This window comes from Suncus etruscus, chromosome 1 (genome assembly GCF_024139225.1).
Source record: "Suncus etruscus isolate mSunEtr1 chromosome 1, mSunEtr1.pri.cur, whole genome shotgun sequence".
Lineage (NCBI taxonomy): Eukaryota > Metazoa > Chordata > Mammalia > Eulipotyphla > Soricidae > Suncus > Suncus etruscus.
In genome coordinates, this window is record NC_064848.1 from 188,963,396 (window position 1) to 188,979,735 (window position 16,340).

Below are 16,340 nucleotides of genomic sequence, written 5' to 3' on the forward strand. Positions count from 1 at the left end.
GAGGCTAGGAGATACAGTGCAAAATACTAAAGCACAAACTTCCTATGCTGGAGCCCCAAGTTCAAAATCCATCAGCACAGGTTACCCCCAAGTACCCCTGGGACATTCCCCCAAGTACCACCAGATGTGTTTCCCAAAGAAGCAGAAAAGACAAGAAATCCGGAGCCAGATGGAGGTTGAAGCTGGCTCTTCCTTCTGAGAAGAGCAAATAGCATCTCAACCTGAAACCCAGAGCTCCTCGGAAATCTGGGTGCAGGGATTGACTCCCATGTTACGCAGATCAAGTGGGACTTCGTGTGGGCAGCTGCCTGTAGTGAGCTGGCAAGACTTTGGTGCTCACGGCATGCCTGAGCTCATAGGCTTTTGCATGCAAACATGTTCCCACAGAGTCTGTTGCTCTCTGAACGCTGAAGATCTTCTCAAGGACCATGACTGACCAACACACTGTTGATTAGAGGGGGGGGGACTACATTTCTATTAGTTTAAAGCATGTTCCTCTTGAGCACTGAAAGGTGATAAAGTAATATATGCATGATACCCCTTCATTAGCAATAGTGCAAACCACAGTGTCAGAAGAGAGAGAGAGAGAGAGAGAGAGAGAGAGAGAGAGAGAGAGAGAGAGAGAGAGAGGTAAAATGCCTGTGAGGGAGGAGGAGGAGTACAGGAGGGTGGGGGTGAGGGTGAAAGAGAATGGAAGGGAATCTGGGGACATTGGTAGTGGACAATATGCACTGGTGAAGAATGGTGTTCATTGTATGACTGAAACTCAATCACGCACAATTTTGTAACCATGGTGCTTAAAGTAATTACATATTTTAAAAAAAGAGCTAAATAAAATTTGACACATGCTCACTAAAAATAGCTGGAGAAAGCAGAAGGCATTTAGCTGACCATAGCAAAAAATAGGACATTTCTGTCTTATATTTGAATGTTATTTATGTCATCGAAGTATGCTGTCATTTCACATTTGCATGCTGATGAATTTCTATATAGTTGTTTTACTTTAAATATAGCCTAAAGAGACTTATTTCTGGGGGGTAGGGTATTTGCCTTGCACATGGCCGACCTGAAACAGAACCGGGTTCAATTCTCGGCATCCCATATTGTCTCTCAAACCTGACAGGAGAGATTTCTGAGTGCAGAGTTAGGAGTAAATCCTGAGGGCCACCAGGTATGGCCCAAAAGCATAAATAAATAAATAAATAAATAAATAAATAAACTTATGTCTTATCTTATTTAGAAATAAATGAGTGAATGAATGAGTAAATAAATAAACTTATTTCTACGGGGCCAGAGAGATAGCATGGAGGTAAGGCATTTGCCTTTCATGCAGAAGGTCATTGGTTCGAATCCCAGCATCCCATATGGTCCCCCGAGCCTGCCAGGAGCGATTTCTAAGCATGGAGCCAGGAGTAATCCCTGAGCGCCACCGGGTATGACCCAAAAACCAAAATAATAATAATAATAATAATAAATAAACTTATTTCTTTTTTTTTTCTTTTTTTTGTTTTTGGGCCACACCCGGCGGTGCTCAGGGGTTACTCCTGGCTGTCTGCTCAGAAATAGTTCCTGGCAGGCACAGGGGACCATATGGGACACCGGGATTCGAACCAACCACCTTAGGTCCTGGATCGGCTGCTTGCAAGGCAAACGCCACTGTGCTATCTCTCCAGGCCATAAACTTATTTTTTTAACTCATTTAGCAATAAATGAGTTAATGGGGGTTGGAGAGAAAGCATGGAGGTAGGGCGTTTACCTTGCATTTAGATGGATGGTGGTTCGAATCCCAGCATCCCAAATGGTCCCCCGGGCCTGCCAGCAGTGATTTCTGAGCATAAAGCCAGGAATAAACCCTGAGCGCTGCCAGGGTTTTTTATTTGTTTGTTTGTTTTTTGGTGACCCTCCCAAAAAAAAAGAAATGAATGAATGAATGATTAAATAAACAGTGTTCCCACAAAAATGCAATACAAAAATCCCTTCCTTAAACCTATATTCATTGCAGCACTGTTTACCATAGCAAGACTCTGGAAACAGCCAAGATACCCTTCAAGAGATGAATGGCTAAAGAAACTGTGGTAAAAAAAAATAAAGAAAGAAAGGAAAGAAAGGAAAGGAAGGAAGGAAGGAAGAAAGGAAGGAAGGAAGGAAGGAAGGAAGGAAGGAAGGAAGGAAGGAAGGAAGGAAGGAAGGAAGGAAGGAAGGAAGGAAGGAAGGAAGGAAGGAAGGAGGAAGGAAGGAAGGAAGGAAGAAAGAAAGAAAAGAAAGAAAGAAAGAAGGAAGGAAAGGAAGGAAGGAAGGAATGGAAGTGAAGGAAGGAAGGAAGGAAGGAAGGAAGGAAGGAAGGAAGGAAGGAAGGAAGGAAGAAGGAAGGGAAGGAAGGAAGAAGGAAGGAAGGAAGGAAGGAAGTGAAGGATGGAAGAAGGAAGGAAGGAAGAAGAAAGAAAGAAAGAAAGAAAAAGAAAGAAAGAAAGAAAGAAAGAAAGAAAGAAAGAAAGAAAGAAAGAAAGAAAGAAAGAAAGAAAGAAAGAAAGAAAGAAAGAAAGAAAGAAAGAAAGAAAGAAAGAAAGAAAGAAAGAAAGAAAGAAAGAAAGAAAAAAAAAAGAAAGAAACTGGGCCTGGAGAGATAGCCCAGCGGCATTTGCCTTGCAAGCAGCCGATCCAGGACCAAAGGTGGTTGGTTCGAATCCTGGTGTCCCATATGGTCCCCCGTGCCTGCCAGGAGCTATTTCTGAGCAGGCAGCCAGGAGTAACCCCTGAGCACCACCGGGTGTGGCCCAAAAAGCAAAAAAAAAATAAGAATTTGGGACCGGAGTAATGGCATGAAGCAGTAAGGCATCTGCCTTGCCACTACTAATCTACGACTGACAGATCACAGTTCGATCCCCCAATGTCCCATATGGCCCCCCAAACCAGGAGCGATTTCTGAGCACATAAGCAGGAGTAACTCCTGAGTGTCACCAGGTGTGGCCCAAAAAACAAACAAACAAACAAACAAACAAATAAATAAATAAAGGGGTTTTTGAGGAAGGAACTTTAAGTAACTGGTGAAAGACAATTGGGTGTGGCACAAAAATGAACTAAAAATTGAATAAGGGGTGCTTGCTTCGGCAGTACATATACTAAAATTGGAACGATACAGAGATTAGCATGGCCCCTGCACAAGGATGTCACACAAATTCGTGAAGCGTTCCATATTTTTAGGACAACATTGGTGGTGGGAATTCCCCTGATTTAATGTTGTTATGTACCTAAAATATTACTATGAAAGATTTGTAATCCACTTTGGTCAAAATAGAAATTTAAAAAAAAAAATTGGATAAGGGGCCAAAGAGATAGCATAGAGGTAGGGCGTTTGTCTTGCATGCAAAAGGAGGGTGGTTCGAATCCCGGCATCCCATATGGTCCCCCGGGTCTGCCAGAAGCAATTTCTGAGCGTTGAAACCCCTGAGCGCTGCCGGGTGTGACCCAAAAAAAACACAAAAACAAAAATTAGATTAAAAATAATTTCTTTTGGGGCCAGAGGCAGTGGCTCAAGCGGTAAGGTGTCAGCCTTGCCCACACTAGCCTAGGACAGACTGTGATTTGATCCCCCAGCCCATATAGTCCCCCAAGCCAGGAGCAATTTCTAAGTGCATAGCCAGGAGTAACCCCTGAGCGTCACTGGGTGTGGTCCAAAAACCAAAAAAAAATAAAAAGAAAAAAAGAAAAATAGGGGCCGGCGAGGTGGTGCTAGAGGTAAGGTGTCTGTCTTGCAAGCGCTAGCCAAGGAAGAACTGCGGTTAGATCCCCCGGTGTCCCATATGGTCCCCCAAGCCAGGGGCAATTTCTGAGCGCTTAGCCAGGAGTAACCCCTGAGCATCAAATGGGTGTGGTCCGAAAAACCAAAGAAAAAAAAGAAAGAAAGAAAAGTAAAGAAAAAAAATTTATTTTGCAGCAGCCGAAAGTCCTGGGTCCCCATCATATATGCTGCAGGCCCCTATACAAGGATTAAATGTCCAGATTGGCCCAATTGCTGAAAAACAGGAACGAAAGAGCCACCATGTCAACATTTTAGGATGATTTTGAGAGAGGAGGGATAGACAGTTTTAGGAATCAAGCCCTGATTTTCCACATGCATGGTATGTGTTCTACCATTGAGCCACCTCCCCGGGCCGGAATTTTTTTAATTCAATTTTAAATTTTAAATATTTTATTATAACACCATGATTTATCAAGTTGTTCATAATACAGTCATTTAAGGTACTAAACATTGCTACACCAATCCCACCACCAGTGTGACCTTCCTACACCAATGTCCCCAATGTTCCCAACCACCCTAAGATCAACAAGGGCCAATTTGAAACACTTGTTTTATATATTTACCATAATGTTTCCATAATATCCCCATAATTTCACCATAATATCCTGTGATATTATTAGGCTGACACTTCTATGAAGTTTTTTGTTTTTTTTTTTTTCTTGTTTTGTTTTGGTTTTGTTTGGTTTTTGGTTTTTTGGGTCCACACCCAGCAGCGCTCGGGGGGTTACTCTAGCTTGATCGGCTCAGGAAATCGCCCCCTGGCAGGCACGGGGGGGGGGGGGGTGGGCCCCGGGGGGGGGGACGGGACGGACATGTTGGATGCCGGGATTCCAACCCAACGTCCTTCTGCATGCAAGGCAATTGCCCCACCACCATGATGTATCTCTCCCGGCCCTTACTACTATGAATGTTTTGAGGTGTTGCACAGCCACTCCAGGATCTAGAGACCTGAAACAAAATTCGTTTGTTAAGGTTATGTTGTGGAGCTGGGTCACTTCTGTCAGCGGGTGTAGGGGTGTGGCGCAGGGCTGGTTGTGGTTTCATGTAGAAAGGGAAATCTGTCCGCCCACCCATTCTGAGAATGTCACAGAGGGTATCAGCTCAAACCAGACTATCTGGGAAGTGTCAGTCAAAATAAGGCCAGTGTTTTTCTTTTGGAGCTTGGTGTTTCTTCTACCAGAAAGATGGCAACCCTGATTTTTATCTCTAGTCCTCACACTTACAATGGCTCCTACTTCAAACATAACCATCTCAAGTTCAAAATAAGCATGTGGAGTGCAGAAGCGATACTACAGCAGGTAGGGTATTTGTCTTGCACATGGCCAACCAGGGTTCAATTCCTGGCATTCATGCAGTCCCCTGAGCACAGGAATATTTTTTGAATGCAGAACAGGAGTAACCCAAAAACCATATACATGTATTTGGGGAGCCAGAGCGTTAGTAGAATTGGTAAAAAGGCATTTGTCTTGCATACAGCCAATCCGGTCTCAATTCCTAGAACCCCTGTGATACCTAAGGCCAAAGAGCCAGTAGTAAGCCCTGAGCACAGCTGGATGTGGACCAAAAACAATACAAAATAAACGAGAGAGATAATACAGGGATTAAATCATTCACTTTGCATGTGCTCAAACTGGGTTCAATCCCTGGCACTGCATTTAATCTCGGAATCCCACAAGTGATCTCTGAGCACAGCTCTGTCTGACCCCAGACAAAACAATGTCTATATATGTTGTATGCATTTGGTTAAGGAGATGGTTCGAAGGGCTCCAGTACGTGATTTGTATGCAGGAGGCCTGGTTTCTATCCTCAAGCAATGCACAAAAAGTACTCTCAGTACTTCCAGGTATGACCCCCCCAAAAAAAAAACAAGAAATTATGTAAGAGTGTTTTTCTATTTGACCAGAATCTTAGGAATTGACATTCTGGGGGAAAAGAATGAACCTTCCAAGGCTAGAGCGGTAGGTAGCACAACAGTAGGGCAATTTGCCTTGCATGCGACTGACCCAGAACAGACTGGGGTTTGATCCCCAGCATCCCCATATGGTCCCCCAAGCCTGCCAGGAGCATTTCTGAGCACAGAGCCAGGAGTAACCCCTGAGCACACTGGTGGTGGCCCAGAAAGCCAAAGAAACAAACCCAAAAAAACAATCTTCCTTTGGAGTAGGGGTGTTTTAGATCACACCCAAACAGTACTCATAGGCTATGCCCAGCTTTGTGCTCAGGGGGTCACTCCTGGCAGTGGTCAGGGGAACTATATATGTGGTGGTGGGGGACTATGGAATAGAACCAGGGTTGTCCAAGTCTAGTGCTTTATACCTCTAGACTTTCTCTCTTGCCCCCAAAAACAAATCACATTGGGACCGGAGAGATAACCAGAGGGAGTGGAGTACATGTCTTGCATGCATGAGGCCCCTGAGTTCCATCCAGGCACCACTATGGCCTCTCAGACTCAGAAGTAAAATGCTTTGTTAATTTAAATGTTAATGGGGTCCAGAGCAATATACAGTGGGCAGGATGCTTGCTTTGCACATACGTGACCAAGTGAGCAACCCCAAAATGATTCACCTGAGCACAAGAAACAGTAGTCCCAGCACTGAGCACTGCAAAGTGTGGTCCCAAAAAACAAAATGTTGATGTGGAGATCAGGGATATGGAGATATGATTTGTAGGCTGGTGCACAATACAAGAGATCTGGGCTCCAATCCCTAATATCATATGGTCTCCTTGAGCACACCCCCATTCACAAAACCCAAACCCCAAGAAGCAATATCTATGATGGGAATATTTTTTCAATTGAGAATAGCCTGGCTCTGTCACAGCAATGTCATAGATTTTGAGGTATGTATATTTCTGTGTGGAATTACCTTTCCCCCCTAACCAAATTCTCAGGATCAACCCTTCACAACAAACAAAACCAAAGTAGAGGGGTCATGTCCGCTCAAGAAGAGGTGAATGTTTTGTGTATCCCTACAATTCCATCCACATGACTACAAGTCCTGGGTGCAGCAGAGACCAGCCCAAGCTATTATCCTTTTCCTCAAACTGAGGAGTGGGAAGAGGAGACAGGGTCTGGTCCATCACTCACATCATGAGGGGAGCTCCTGAGTATACAAGAGCTATACAAGCATTTCACCTACTAAATCAAATTAAATCCGATGCCAGCTTATAGGCCATCAGCATTGGGCGGGATCATTCCACCTCTGCCTGATTACCACGGAGATGCACATCCCCACTCCTCTCACTGTGGTCCTACAGGGCTCAAGGAGAGTCTTAGGGAAGTGGAGATCTCAAAATATCCCACCCCGCTGAGCGTTTGCCACACCCCAAAAGGATAAATCTAAAGAGGCCCCAACTCTGTTTCTGTCCTACAGGGGCCACTTCTGCCCCAGCTGAAATCAGCATCATCTGCTCCATGATTTTCTTTTTTTTTTTTTTTTTTTTTTGGTTTTTGGGCCACACCCTGTGACGCTCAGGGGTTACTCCTGGCTATGCACTCAGAAGTTGCTCCTGGCTTCTTGGGGGACCATATGGACGCCGGGGGGATCGAACCGCGGTCCCGTCCTAGGCTAGCGCAGGTAAGGCAGGCACCTTTACCTCCAGTGCCACCGCCTGGCCCGCTCATGATTTTCTAACCCTGATACCTTTGCCCTGTCCTGTCTCCCCTCTGTAACCCCTTCAAAAGTATGGAAGACCAGAACTATTACCTCTGGCAAGGACTATGAAGGGGTTGAAACACAGATTTTCCAGCCCATCAGCAGCCATGGGGAGAGCGGGGGGAGGGGGGGGTGAGTGGAATCCCCGCAGGCCCTCTCTGGAAGCTGCCCCAGGTCTGGAGACAAGCACCCCAGCTCTTTCTTAGACCGGAGAAAAAGCCTTAGAAATAAGATAATACAGGGGCTGGAGCGATAGTACAGCAGGTAGGGCATTTGCCTTTATCACTGCCAACCTAGGTTCTATCTCTGGCATCTATATAGTCCCCCAGCTGCCAGGGAATTAATTTCCCTTTTTTTGTTTTTGTTTTTCTATTTGTTTGTTTTTGGTTTTTGGGGGTCATACCCGGCAGTGCTCAGGGATTATTCCTGGCTCTAAGCTCAGGAAATCGCTCCTGGCAGGCTCAGGGGACCTATATGGGATCCGGGATTTCGAACCACTGTCCTTCTGCATGCAAGACAAATGCTTAATCTCCCATGTCTATCTCCTTGGCCCCAGGAGCAATTTCTGAGCGCAGTGCCAGGAAGTACCTCCTGAGCACCACTAGTTGTGCTCCTCGCCCCCTCCCCACCCAAAAAAAAAAAGATAATACAGTGGATAGGGCACCTTGCCTTTCATTGTGGCCTGACCCAAGTTTAAATCCCTGGCATCCCAAATGGTCCCCCAAGCACCACCAGGAGTGATTCCTGAGTGCAGAGCCAGGACTAAGTAGCCCCTGAGCATTTCTGAGTGTGGGCCCAAAAAAGAAAAAGAGAGGGCCAGAGTGATAGCAGTGTGGGTAGGCATTTGCTTGATACATGGCTGATCCAGGTTTCACTCACTCCTGTATCACATAAGGTTCCCCTGAATCTGTCAGGTATAATTTCTGAATGCAGAGCCAGGAGGAACCTCTAAGCACCACTGGGTGTGGTCCAAAAATATGAGAAAACAAAAAAAGAAAGACCGGGCCAGAGTGATAGCACTGGGCCAGAGCAATGGCGCTAGAGGTAAGGCATCTGCCTTGCAAGCACTAGCCTAGGACAACACTGCAGTTCGATCCTCCGGCGTTCCCATATGGTTCCCCCAAGCCAGGAGCAATTTCTGAGCGCATAGCCAGGAGTAACCCCTGAGCGTCACCAGGTGTGGCCCCAAAAAACAAAACAAAAACTTAGTGATAGCACAGCAGTAAGGGTGTTTGCATTGTACGTAACCAACCCAGGTTTGGCATTCCCAGCATCCCACAACCGTCCCCCCAGCCTGCCAGGAGTGATTCTACTGAGCTCAGAATCAGGAGTAACCCCTGAGTCAGTACTCCAGGACAGGACCCCGAAGGAGCACCTAGGAATTTGGGGAGAATCGATAGGACCTTTTGCTTCACGGGCCACCTGTCCCAAACCTGCTCCCAGAATTTGGGGTGGGTGGTGTTCTGGGTGTTCAGCATCCACCCAGGGCAGATGACAGTTTCCCAGGAACTAGCTCTGACCTGTGCACATTGGTGTCCACCTAGAAAGCTTCTCATGGGATGGGCCCTTTCCCTGTCTCAGACATCTGTCGGGGCTGCCAAGGTTTCCAAGCAAAGACTGGCTCTTGTCCTTCAGATACAGCATCCTCAGATATACTCACATGTCACAGGACCAGCACAAAGCACAACCGATGCTAAGTCTCTGTCTCTGTCTCCCTCTGTCTCTCTCTTCCTCTCTTGCTCTCTCCTCTCTCCTCCTCCTTCTTCTCCCTCTTCCTCTTTCTCTTCCCCCTCACTCTCTCCCTCCTTCCTCAGACACAGAGCACCACGATGATGAGTGCCCCCCCACATTTCTCTCTCACAGAGGCAGTTTGCACTCACAGCCTGCATGAGAGTGAAGGACCAAACAACCACATGCCTGGATGGAGCATGAGCCATGACAACAGTCCTTTTTTTTATTTAATCTTTATTTAACGATCATGATTACAAGCGTGATTGTAGTTGGGTTTCAGTCATAAAACAGAATACCCCCATTCACCAGTGCAACATTCCCTACCACCAATGCCCCCCTCCCTCCTTCCCCATCCCTGCCTGAATTTTTTACAGTTGCTTTATTAGATGTGAGCCATGCATAAGTATATCACATATTTTATCCCCCCATCATATATTTTTTATACATACAGATATACATGAATTCATACAAGTTGTGAGAATAATAGAGCGTGAACATGAGATCATCTGGGATCAAACTGTAGGCACTGACATATATGTCCCATCCTGCTCTACAAATTGAACCACATCCCTAGCCTCCTTCTCCTCCTTTTCTTTTCTCTTTTTGTTTTTTTTTTTTTTTTTTTTTGAGGTATTTTGGGGCCCACACCCGGATACGGCTCAGGGGTTACTACATCCTGGTTATCGCACTCAGAAGTTGCTCCTGGCTTGGTGGGACCGATATGGGGACACCGGGGGATCGAACCGCGGTCCGTCCAAGGCTAGCGCAGGCAAGGCAGGCACCTTACTCCTTTCTTTTCTCCTGACAAGTCTTAGCACTTTTGAAACACCTGTTGTGGGGGAGGAGGACCATAGCTAGCAGTGCAGGGAGTCCAGGCATTGCCGGAAGAGTGTAGGGAGAGGGTTCAAAGGGCTGGAGAGAACCGCTGTGCATGCAGGAGCCCTCTCCCTGCCCTCTGAACCATTTTTGAACAAAGGGCTTCACAATTTCACTTTGTGCTTGGCGCAGGAACAGCGCAGGAAATTGAGGAACCAGTCCAAGACAAGGAGGAGGAGAAGGGGAGCACATGTGATTGCCCCCATAAGGGAGAGCAGGTACTTCTGAAGAACCCAAGTGACATTATCCAAGCAGCTGCAAGACCCCACAAAAAGCCTAAAAAGAAACCAGAAGTCGGAGGAGTTGAGACCAGAGTGAAGGTCTAGCTAGGAGGGTGCTTGCTTTGCATGCCACCAACCAGAGGTCTGATCCCTGGCACCCTTAGGGTTTCCTAAGCTCAGTACAGGAGTTTACTTGGTTACTGCAATCCATGTGCCCGTTCATAATCATTGCATATGCTGATCCCACTAGACTCAAGGGATGGGAACGTGTATCAACCTCAGTCCTTGGGGCATAATTGCAGTCCTTGGGGCCAACGCACACAGCCAATACATTATGTATGAACAAACAGTCAGATGTATCAACAATGTTTTGATGTTTTCGTTTATTTGTTTGTTTGGGACCACACAGGGCTTACTCCTGGCTTGGGCTCTCAAAGATCACTCCGGGCTGGCAGCAGGGGGACCATTATGGGGTTTCCAGGGATAGAATCCAGGCTGGTTGCATGCACGGCAAGTACCTTACTCGCTGTACTATCTCCCCAGCCCCTATCAGCAATATTTTAAAATAGATTTGATAGGAGCAACTGTATTTCTAGCTCCTGATGAAAACTCAGTTGCACAATGAACTGGACACAAGTCCAGCCTCTGCAGCCTCTGTAAACCACAGCCCCTATCACACTCCTGTTACATCACACTTGGCTGCAAACTTCATCTTACCTGTCTGGCTTCAGGAGACCTTTGGAGTCTGAAACCGCTCTGTTTACCCATGCTGCAGAGAGTAGTCCAATAAATAAACTGACAGCAATAAATATAGACTTTTCTTTTTTGGTGGTGGTGATTTGTTTTCATTTGGTTTTTGGTTTTGTGGTCACACGTGGCAATGCTCAGTGCTTAGAGCTTATTCCTGGCTCTATATTCAAGAATCACTCCCAACAACACTCCAGGGATCATATGCAGTACTGGGAATAAAAGCCTGATCTTCACTGTGCAAGGCAAGCCCTTCCCTAGCCACTGTATTCTCTCTGATCCCAAGATAACTTTTTGTTTTGTTTTGTTCTGGGACCTCACTGGGCCATGTTTAGGGGTCAATCCTGGCTCTGCACTTAGGAATCACTCCTGGTAGGCTAAGGACCATACAGGATGCTGGGATCAAACTTTGTCTGCTTGGCCTTGTGCAAGACAAGCACTCTACTCTCTCTACTATTGCTCTGCCCCTGAAAAGTGAATTATTTTGACATAAATGGTTTATCTTAACTTACCCAAACTATATGACAGTATTTGAATGGTACCTTTCAGGAATTTGAATTCTTTTTAAATTGGACTCTTAATGATCTGGGCATTCTTCCCTTCTGAATCAATCATTTTTAGATTGATTCTATTGATTGTCCTAAATGAAAAGAGTGAAAGTATATACCTCACTGCTGGGAGGCCCTGGGTTCCATTCCTGACAACACACACATATAAAAATATGTTTTAAGAGCTTGTATATGTTGCATGTTGAAATGCCACCCAAAATTGTTTTGTAAAGAAAGTGGGAATAAATGATTAGGTAAAAAGAATCTATTGTGTGTTGCGAAGCTCAAACAAATCCTCTCAATCCTCTCTAAGGAAGGGCAATCCACTCCACGAAAAGAAATCTCTTCCCTGGCATAAGGACTGGGCTGCAACAGGGTCAAGGGAAGAAGAAGGAAAAAAAAACAACGTCCAAGAGGACACAGAGCGCAGGCGCACCCGAAACCCCCGCCCGTTCTCGGGCCCGCCCCGACACCTTCCGCCCACACTGCGCAGGCGCCTTGAGAGGCCGCACCTTTCCTTTCCTCCCCCTCGCACCGCTCCCTAGATCGGTGGGACGTTCCCTTCCCCCCGCCTCCTACCGCGGGGGACAGACTTTCTGCGCAGGCGCCGTCCCGCCTCCTCGCCTCCGGACCAATCGGAAGCGCCAGCGCCGAGGCGCCTGGGGCCTGACGCCGTGGGCGGGGCCTGGACGTGAGGGCAGCGCGCTGGCGTCACAGGGGCGGCTATATAAGTGAACACAAGCGCCGCCCCTCCGCCCCAGTCACTGAGCCGCCGCCGAGGACTCAGCAGCCTCCCCCTCGAGCCCCCTCGCTTCCCGGCGCTCCGTCCCCCCCGCCCGCCTTCTCCCGCCGCCGCCGCCGTCCGCAGGCCGTTTCCACCGAGGAAAAGGAATCGTATCGTATGTCCGCTATCCAGAACCTCCACTCTTTCGGTAAGCCGAGGATGGACCCGGATTGAGAGGACGGGGTGCGCGGCTGCTGTACCCGCGCGGGCTATGGGGGGAATCAAGGGTCCGTATACCCGGAACCGGCCACCAGGAAGTCAGTCCCCGGATGGAGGGGATGCGGCCCCGGCTTCTCGGGTGGCGCATTTACTAATGGCTCCCGGGCCGCCGCTGCCACCGCCAGCCACACCCGCCCCCCTCCCGACGCACTGCGTCACGTCCGTTGCGTCACTCGCCGTTTTCCGGGAGCCGGGCATTTGAGGGCGGAGTCAGCGATTGAGTGGCAAGCGCGTGCACCAATGGGCAGGAGGCGAGGCCCCGCCCTCGACTTCGGGTTCCTGGCGGTTGCATCAGCCGCGTGCTGGGCGCGGCCTGGCTCTCCCAGTCACGTGATCAGCTGCCGCGGGGTGGAGCCCAGCCCTGCTGGCTTGCCTGCTGTCCCGGGCTGACCTGTTCCGGCATCAACAACAAAGGGCACATCCACTCTCTCCTTGATGGAACCCTAGTGATCTCATTGTCTTTCTGCGTGCACAAAGAGTCCTTTGGGAGCGCCTTGGCCTTGGGTTTCAGATCTAGCATTCACCAGTTTTGATCTTTTTTTATTTCTTCCCCAGACCCCTTTGCTGATGCAAGTAAGGGTGATGATCTGCTTCCTGCCGGCACTGAGGATTATATCCATATAAGAATTCAACAGAGAAACGGTAGGAAGACCCTTACCACCGTCCAAGGGATCGCTGATGATTACGATAAAAAGAAACTAGTGAAGGCGTTTAAGAAGGTGGGTGCAAATCTGGTGACGGTGGTGGGAAAGTTGGGGTGATGAAAGGGCTTGGGGAATCCTTTGTCAACCGGGGCATTCGTGGATGGTGTTACTTAGCCTGATTGTTTTGTCTGATTGTCTTTTTTTTTTTTTTTTTAATGCTTGCAGAAATTTGCCTGCAATGGTACTGTAATTGAGCATCCAGAATATGGAGAAGTAATTCAGCTACAGGGTGACCAGCGCAAGAACATATGCCAGTTCCTTGTGGAGGTGTGTGTTCAGATACAGCTTGGTAACCCATTGGGGATTCTGCCTTGGGGTGATATAGAGCTCATCTGTGTCTCAGATTCCATTTCTTTTGGGGGCTGGTGTTTGTTTTTAAGTGTCTGGGTCTGTTTTTATTTGCTTGCCTATTGTTTGCATGGACCCATTCCAACATGAGCAACATTAACTATAACTTTATAAATAAAGTTTATTTGTTTGTATGCCAGGAATAGAACCCAGGTCTCCCCAACAGTGAGCTATCCTTTTGATTTTTTTCATTTAGGTCAATCGTTAGAATCAATCTGATCTAATATAGAAAGCTACTAATTTATAAGGGAAATGCTTCAGATTGTTGGGGGTTTTGTTTGCTTGCTTGTTTTTTGGGTTTTTTTGTTTTGGTTTTTGGGCCACACCCTTGGGTTTCAGACCCTTGGACCTCTGGATGGTTCTGAGGTGAAACAAAGGGTAAACAGCTCGCAGACAGGCTTGGTAGACAAGACTGAAGTCCAAAGACTCAGCATAAGTTTCAGCCAAAAGCCTCTCACCTTCCACAGACCCTAGTTTTTATCCCCAGAATTGGGTACCACCCTAAGGTGGGGCAGAATGCCAGGTCACACCCTAGGGTAGGGCACAATCACCGATCAGGGTAGGGTCAGTAACATAGAGCAGCTCCAAGCTGGAGGGGAAAGACCTCATCCTCCATCCCTCCATCAGTCAACCTCTTCAGGGGCTGACTTGCAACAACGCTCAGAAGTAGCTCCTGGCTTGGGGGACCATATGGGACACGGGGATGAACCGCGGTCCTTCCAAGGCTAGCGCAGGCACCTTACCTCTAGCGCCACCACCAGGCCCAAAATGCTCAGATTGTTAGCACAAGTTAAAGAGTCTGGCTTAAAGAATTCAGGTTCGCTGAAAGGTACCATACAAATTTGTGTCCTGTCATTTATATGAAGTCAAGGCTTTCCAAAGCTTGACCCAGGTTTGACTTTTAGCATCCTGAGAACCACTGGATGTGGTCCATAAACAAATGGCAAAAAATATGTAAATTATACAGCTATGAATAAGTTGATCATTCACGCCAAAAAATACCACTTGGTGTATTAGCTGAGCCCACGTGGAAAACAGGTTTTCATAATGGTTGAGGTGTGCTTCTTGATTCTTGGCCTTATCAGTCAGTGCTCAGGAAAAGATTAATTCTTATGAGGCTGAGAGTTTGTCCCTATTCCTACCCCCTTTGAAACTTTGCTCTTTTCTCTTTGCAGATTGGACTGGCTAAGGACGACCAGCTGAAGGTTCATGGGTTTTAAGTGCTTTTGGCTCTCTGAAGCTTAAGTGAGGATATCATTGCAATGAGTAGAATTTCCCTCCTGTCCCTTGTCACAAGTTTAAAAACCTCACAGCTTGTATGATGTAACCATTTGGGGTCTGCTTTTAACTTGGACTAGTGTAACTTCATGCAATAAACTGAAAAGAGCCATGCTGTCTAGTCTTGAAGTCCCTCATTTAAACAAAGATCAAGCAGTAGGTGTCTGGCGGTGTCCAGCCTGAAACAGCAGTAACATGATGTTTCAGCCAAGTTCAGAGCCCCAAGATCACTCAGCCATGTCTGGCCAGAAGCTCCTCGGCTCTCCTACCCTGAGTGAATGTCACCACAAGAACAGTCCTTCCTGAGTGAAGCCCAGAGGCCAGTATGGGGTAAGGCAGCTTTGGTAACTGGGCCGCTAGAGGGCACCTTGGGAGGTAGAAGAACGCTGCCCTGGTGTCTCCAACCTGGCCAGGCAGGCAGAGCTTCCAAGTGACCATCTTCCCCCTCTAGTAAGGTGACAGGACATCCGGCTTGCCACAAAGGTCTTTGACTAGACGTCATCATTAGTTGGTGTCCAGGCACCAGAACGTGAGGCCAACTTTCTATCAGTTAAACTTTTGACAAGGGAACAAATTTCCAACCAATGTGTCATGTAGCTAGCTGTAGAGCTTGCAACTCCCCAGCGGCAGCTGCCCAATGCCATGTGAAGTTAACAGGCTGGGTTTTGGTTCCCCCTTCAACTTAAATGTTATGTAATGTATTTAAACCCTTATTTAAATAAAACTTGTTTTCAGAAACACCTTACTTGCAGTTTGTGTTGTGTTTTTGAATCTGTAGGAACAGGCAGTGGAAGGTTTATTTTAACCAAAGCTGCTTGGTGTGGGTGGGGTTGATCGCTCCCGGGGAAACTACTGGCATGCTTCAGTCTGCTGAATGAACGCTGCTGCTGCTGTAGTTGGGGAAGGATTTCCTTGAGAAAATGAACAGGAAGCTGAGAAATTACTGGGAGGGGAGTATTCACAAACCTTTAAGAAGGGTGTCCAGGGGCCGGGCGGTGGCGCTAGAGGTAAGGTGCCTGCCTTGCCTGCGCTAACCTTGGATGGACCGCGGTTCGATCCCCTGGTGTCCCATATGGTCCCCCGAGCCAGGAGCGACTTCTGAGCACATAGCCAGGAGTAACCCCTGAGCGTCACTGGGTGTGACCCAAAAACCAAAAGAAAAAAAAAAAAGGGTGTCCAATCAATTATGGAACTGGCGGCGACAAGCTTGAGAAACTGGCATTTGGTTCTGTGAGAGACCATCCCATGATGGAAAGACTGTATATCTGGTTTGGGGAGTCATTCTATTAGACATAAACTGACACTGCCATGTGAACAACCAGTCTTTTCTGCTGATTGTAAAAGGCCAAGTTGCCAAAACTAAAATGGCTATGAGGAATCTGGCTTGTGTTTGTTGCCCTTTTGGGGGGGGGGGGGTGTCACACCCGGAGGT

The 16,340-nt window shown here is 47.4% G+C and overlaps 1 protein-coding gene and 1 non-coding gene across 2 annotated transcripts; both read left to right on the plus strand.

The window, feature by feature from the left end:
* Window positions 1-3,095: 3,095 nt before the first annotated feature.
* LOC126026623 (U6 spliceosomal RNA) lies at window positions 3,096-3,199 on the plus strand. Its single transcript, XR_007501852.1, has one exon. It is a non-coding gene; the product is annotated as a U6 spliceosomal RNA (small nuclear RNA).
* Window positions 3,200-12,421: 9,222 nt separating this feature from the next.
* EIF1 (eukaryotic translation initiation factor 1) lies at window positions 12,422-15,023 on the plus strand. Its single transcript, XM_049781430.1, has 4 exons — window positions 12,422-12,507; window positions 13,134-13,297; window positions 13,448-13,549; window positions 14,806-15,023. The coding sequence occupies exons 1-4, from the start codon at window positions 12,477-12,479 to the stop codon at window positions 14,848-14,850; spliced, it is 342 nt and encodes a 113-aa protein (XP_049637387.1). The 5' UTR covers window positions 12,422-12,476; the 3' UTR covers window positions 14,851-15,023.
* Window positions 15,024-16,340: the final 1,317 nt, after the last annotated feature.

Bases quoted from the DNA above. Each gene is read 5' to 3' on its own strand.
- EIF1 (XM_049781430.1), top strand. From the start codon at position 12,477: ATGTCCGCTATCCAGAACCTCCACTCTTTCG. The intron at 13,298-13,447 runs GTGGGTGCAAAT...TAATGCTTGCAG, and splicing joins TAGTGAAGGCGTTTAAGAAG to AAATTTGCCTGCAATGGTAC. The intron at 13,550-14,805 runs GTGTGTGTTCAG...TTCTCTTTGCAG, and splicing joins TATGCCAGTTCCTTGTGGAG to ATTGGACTGGCTAAGGACGA.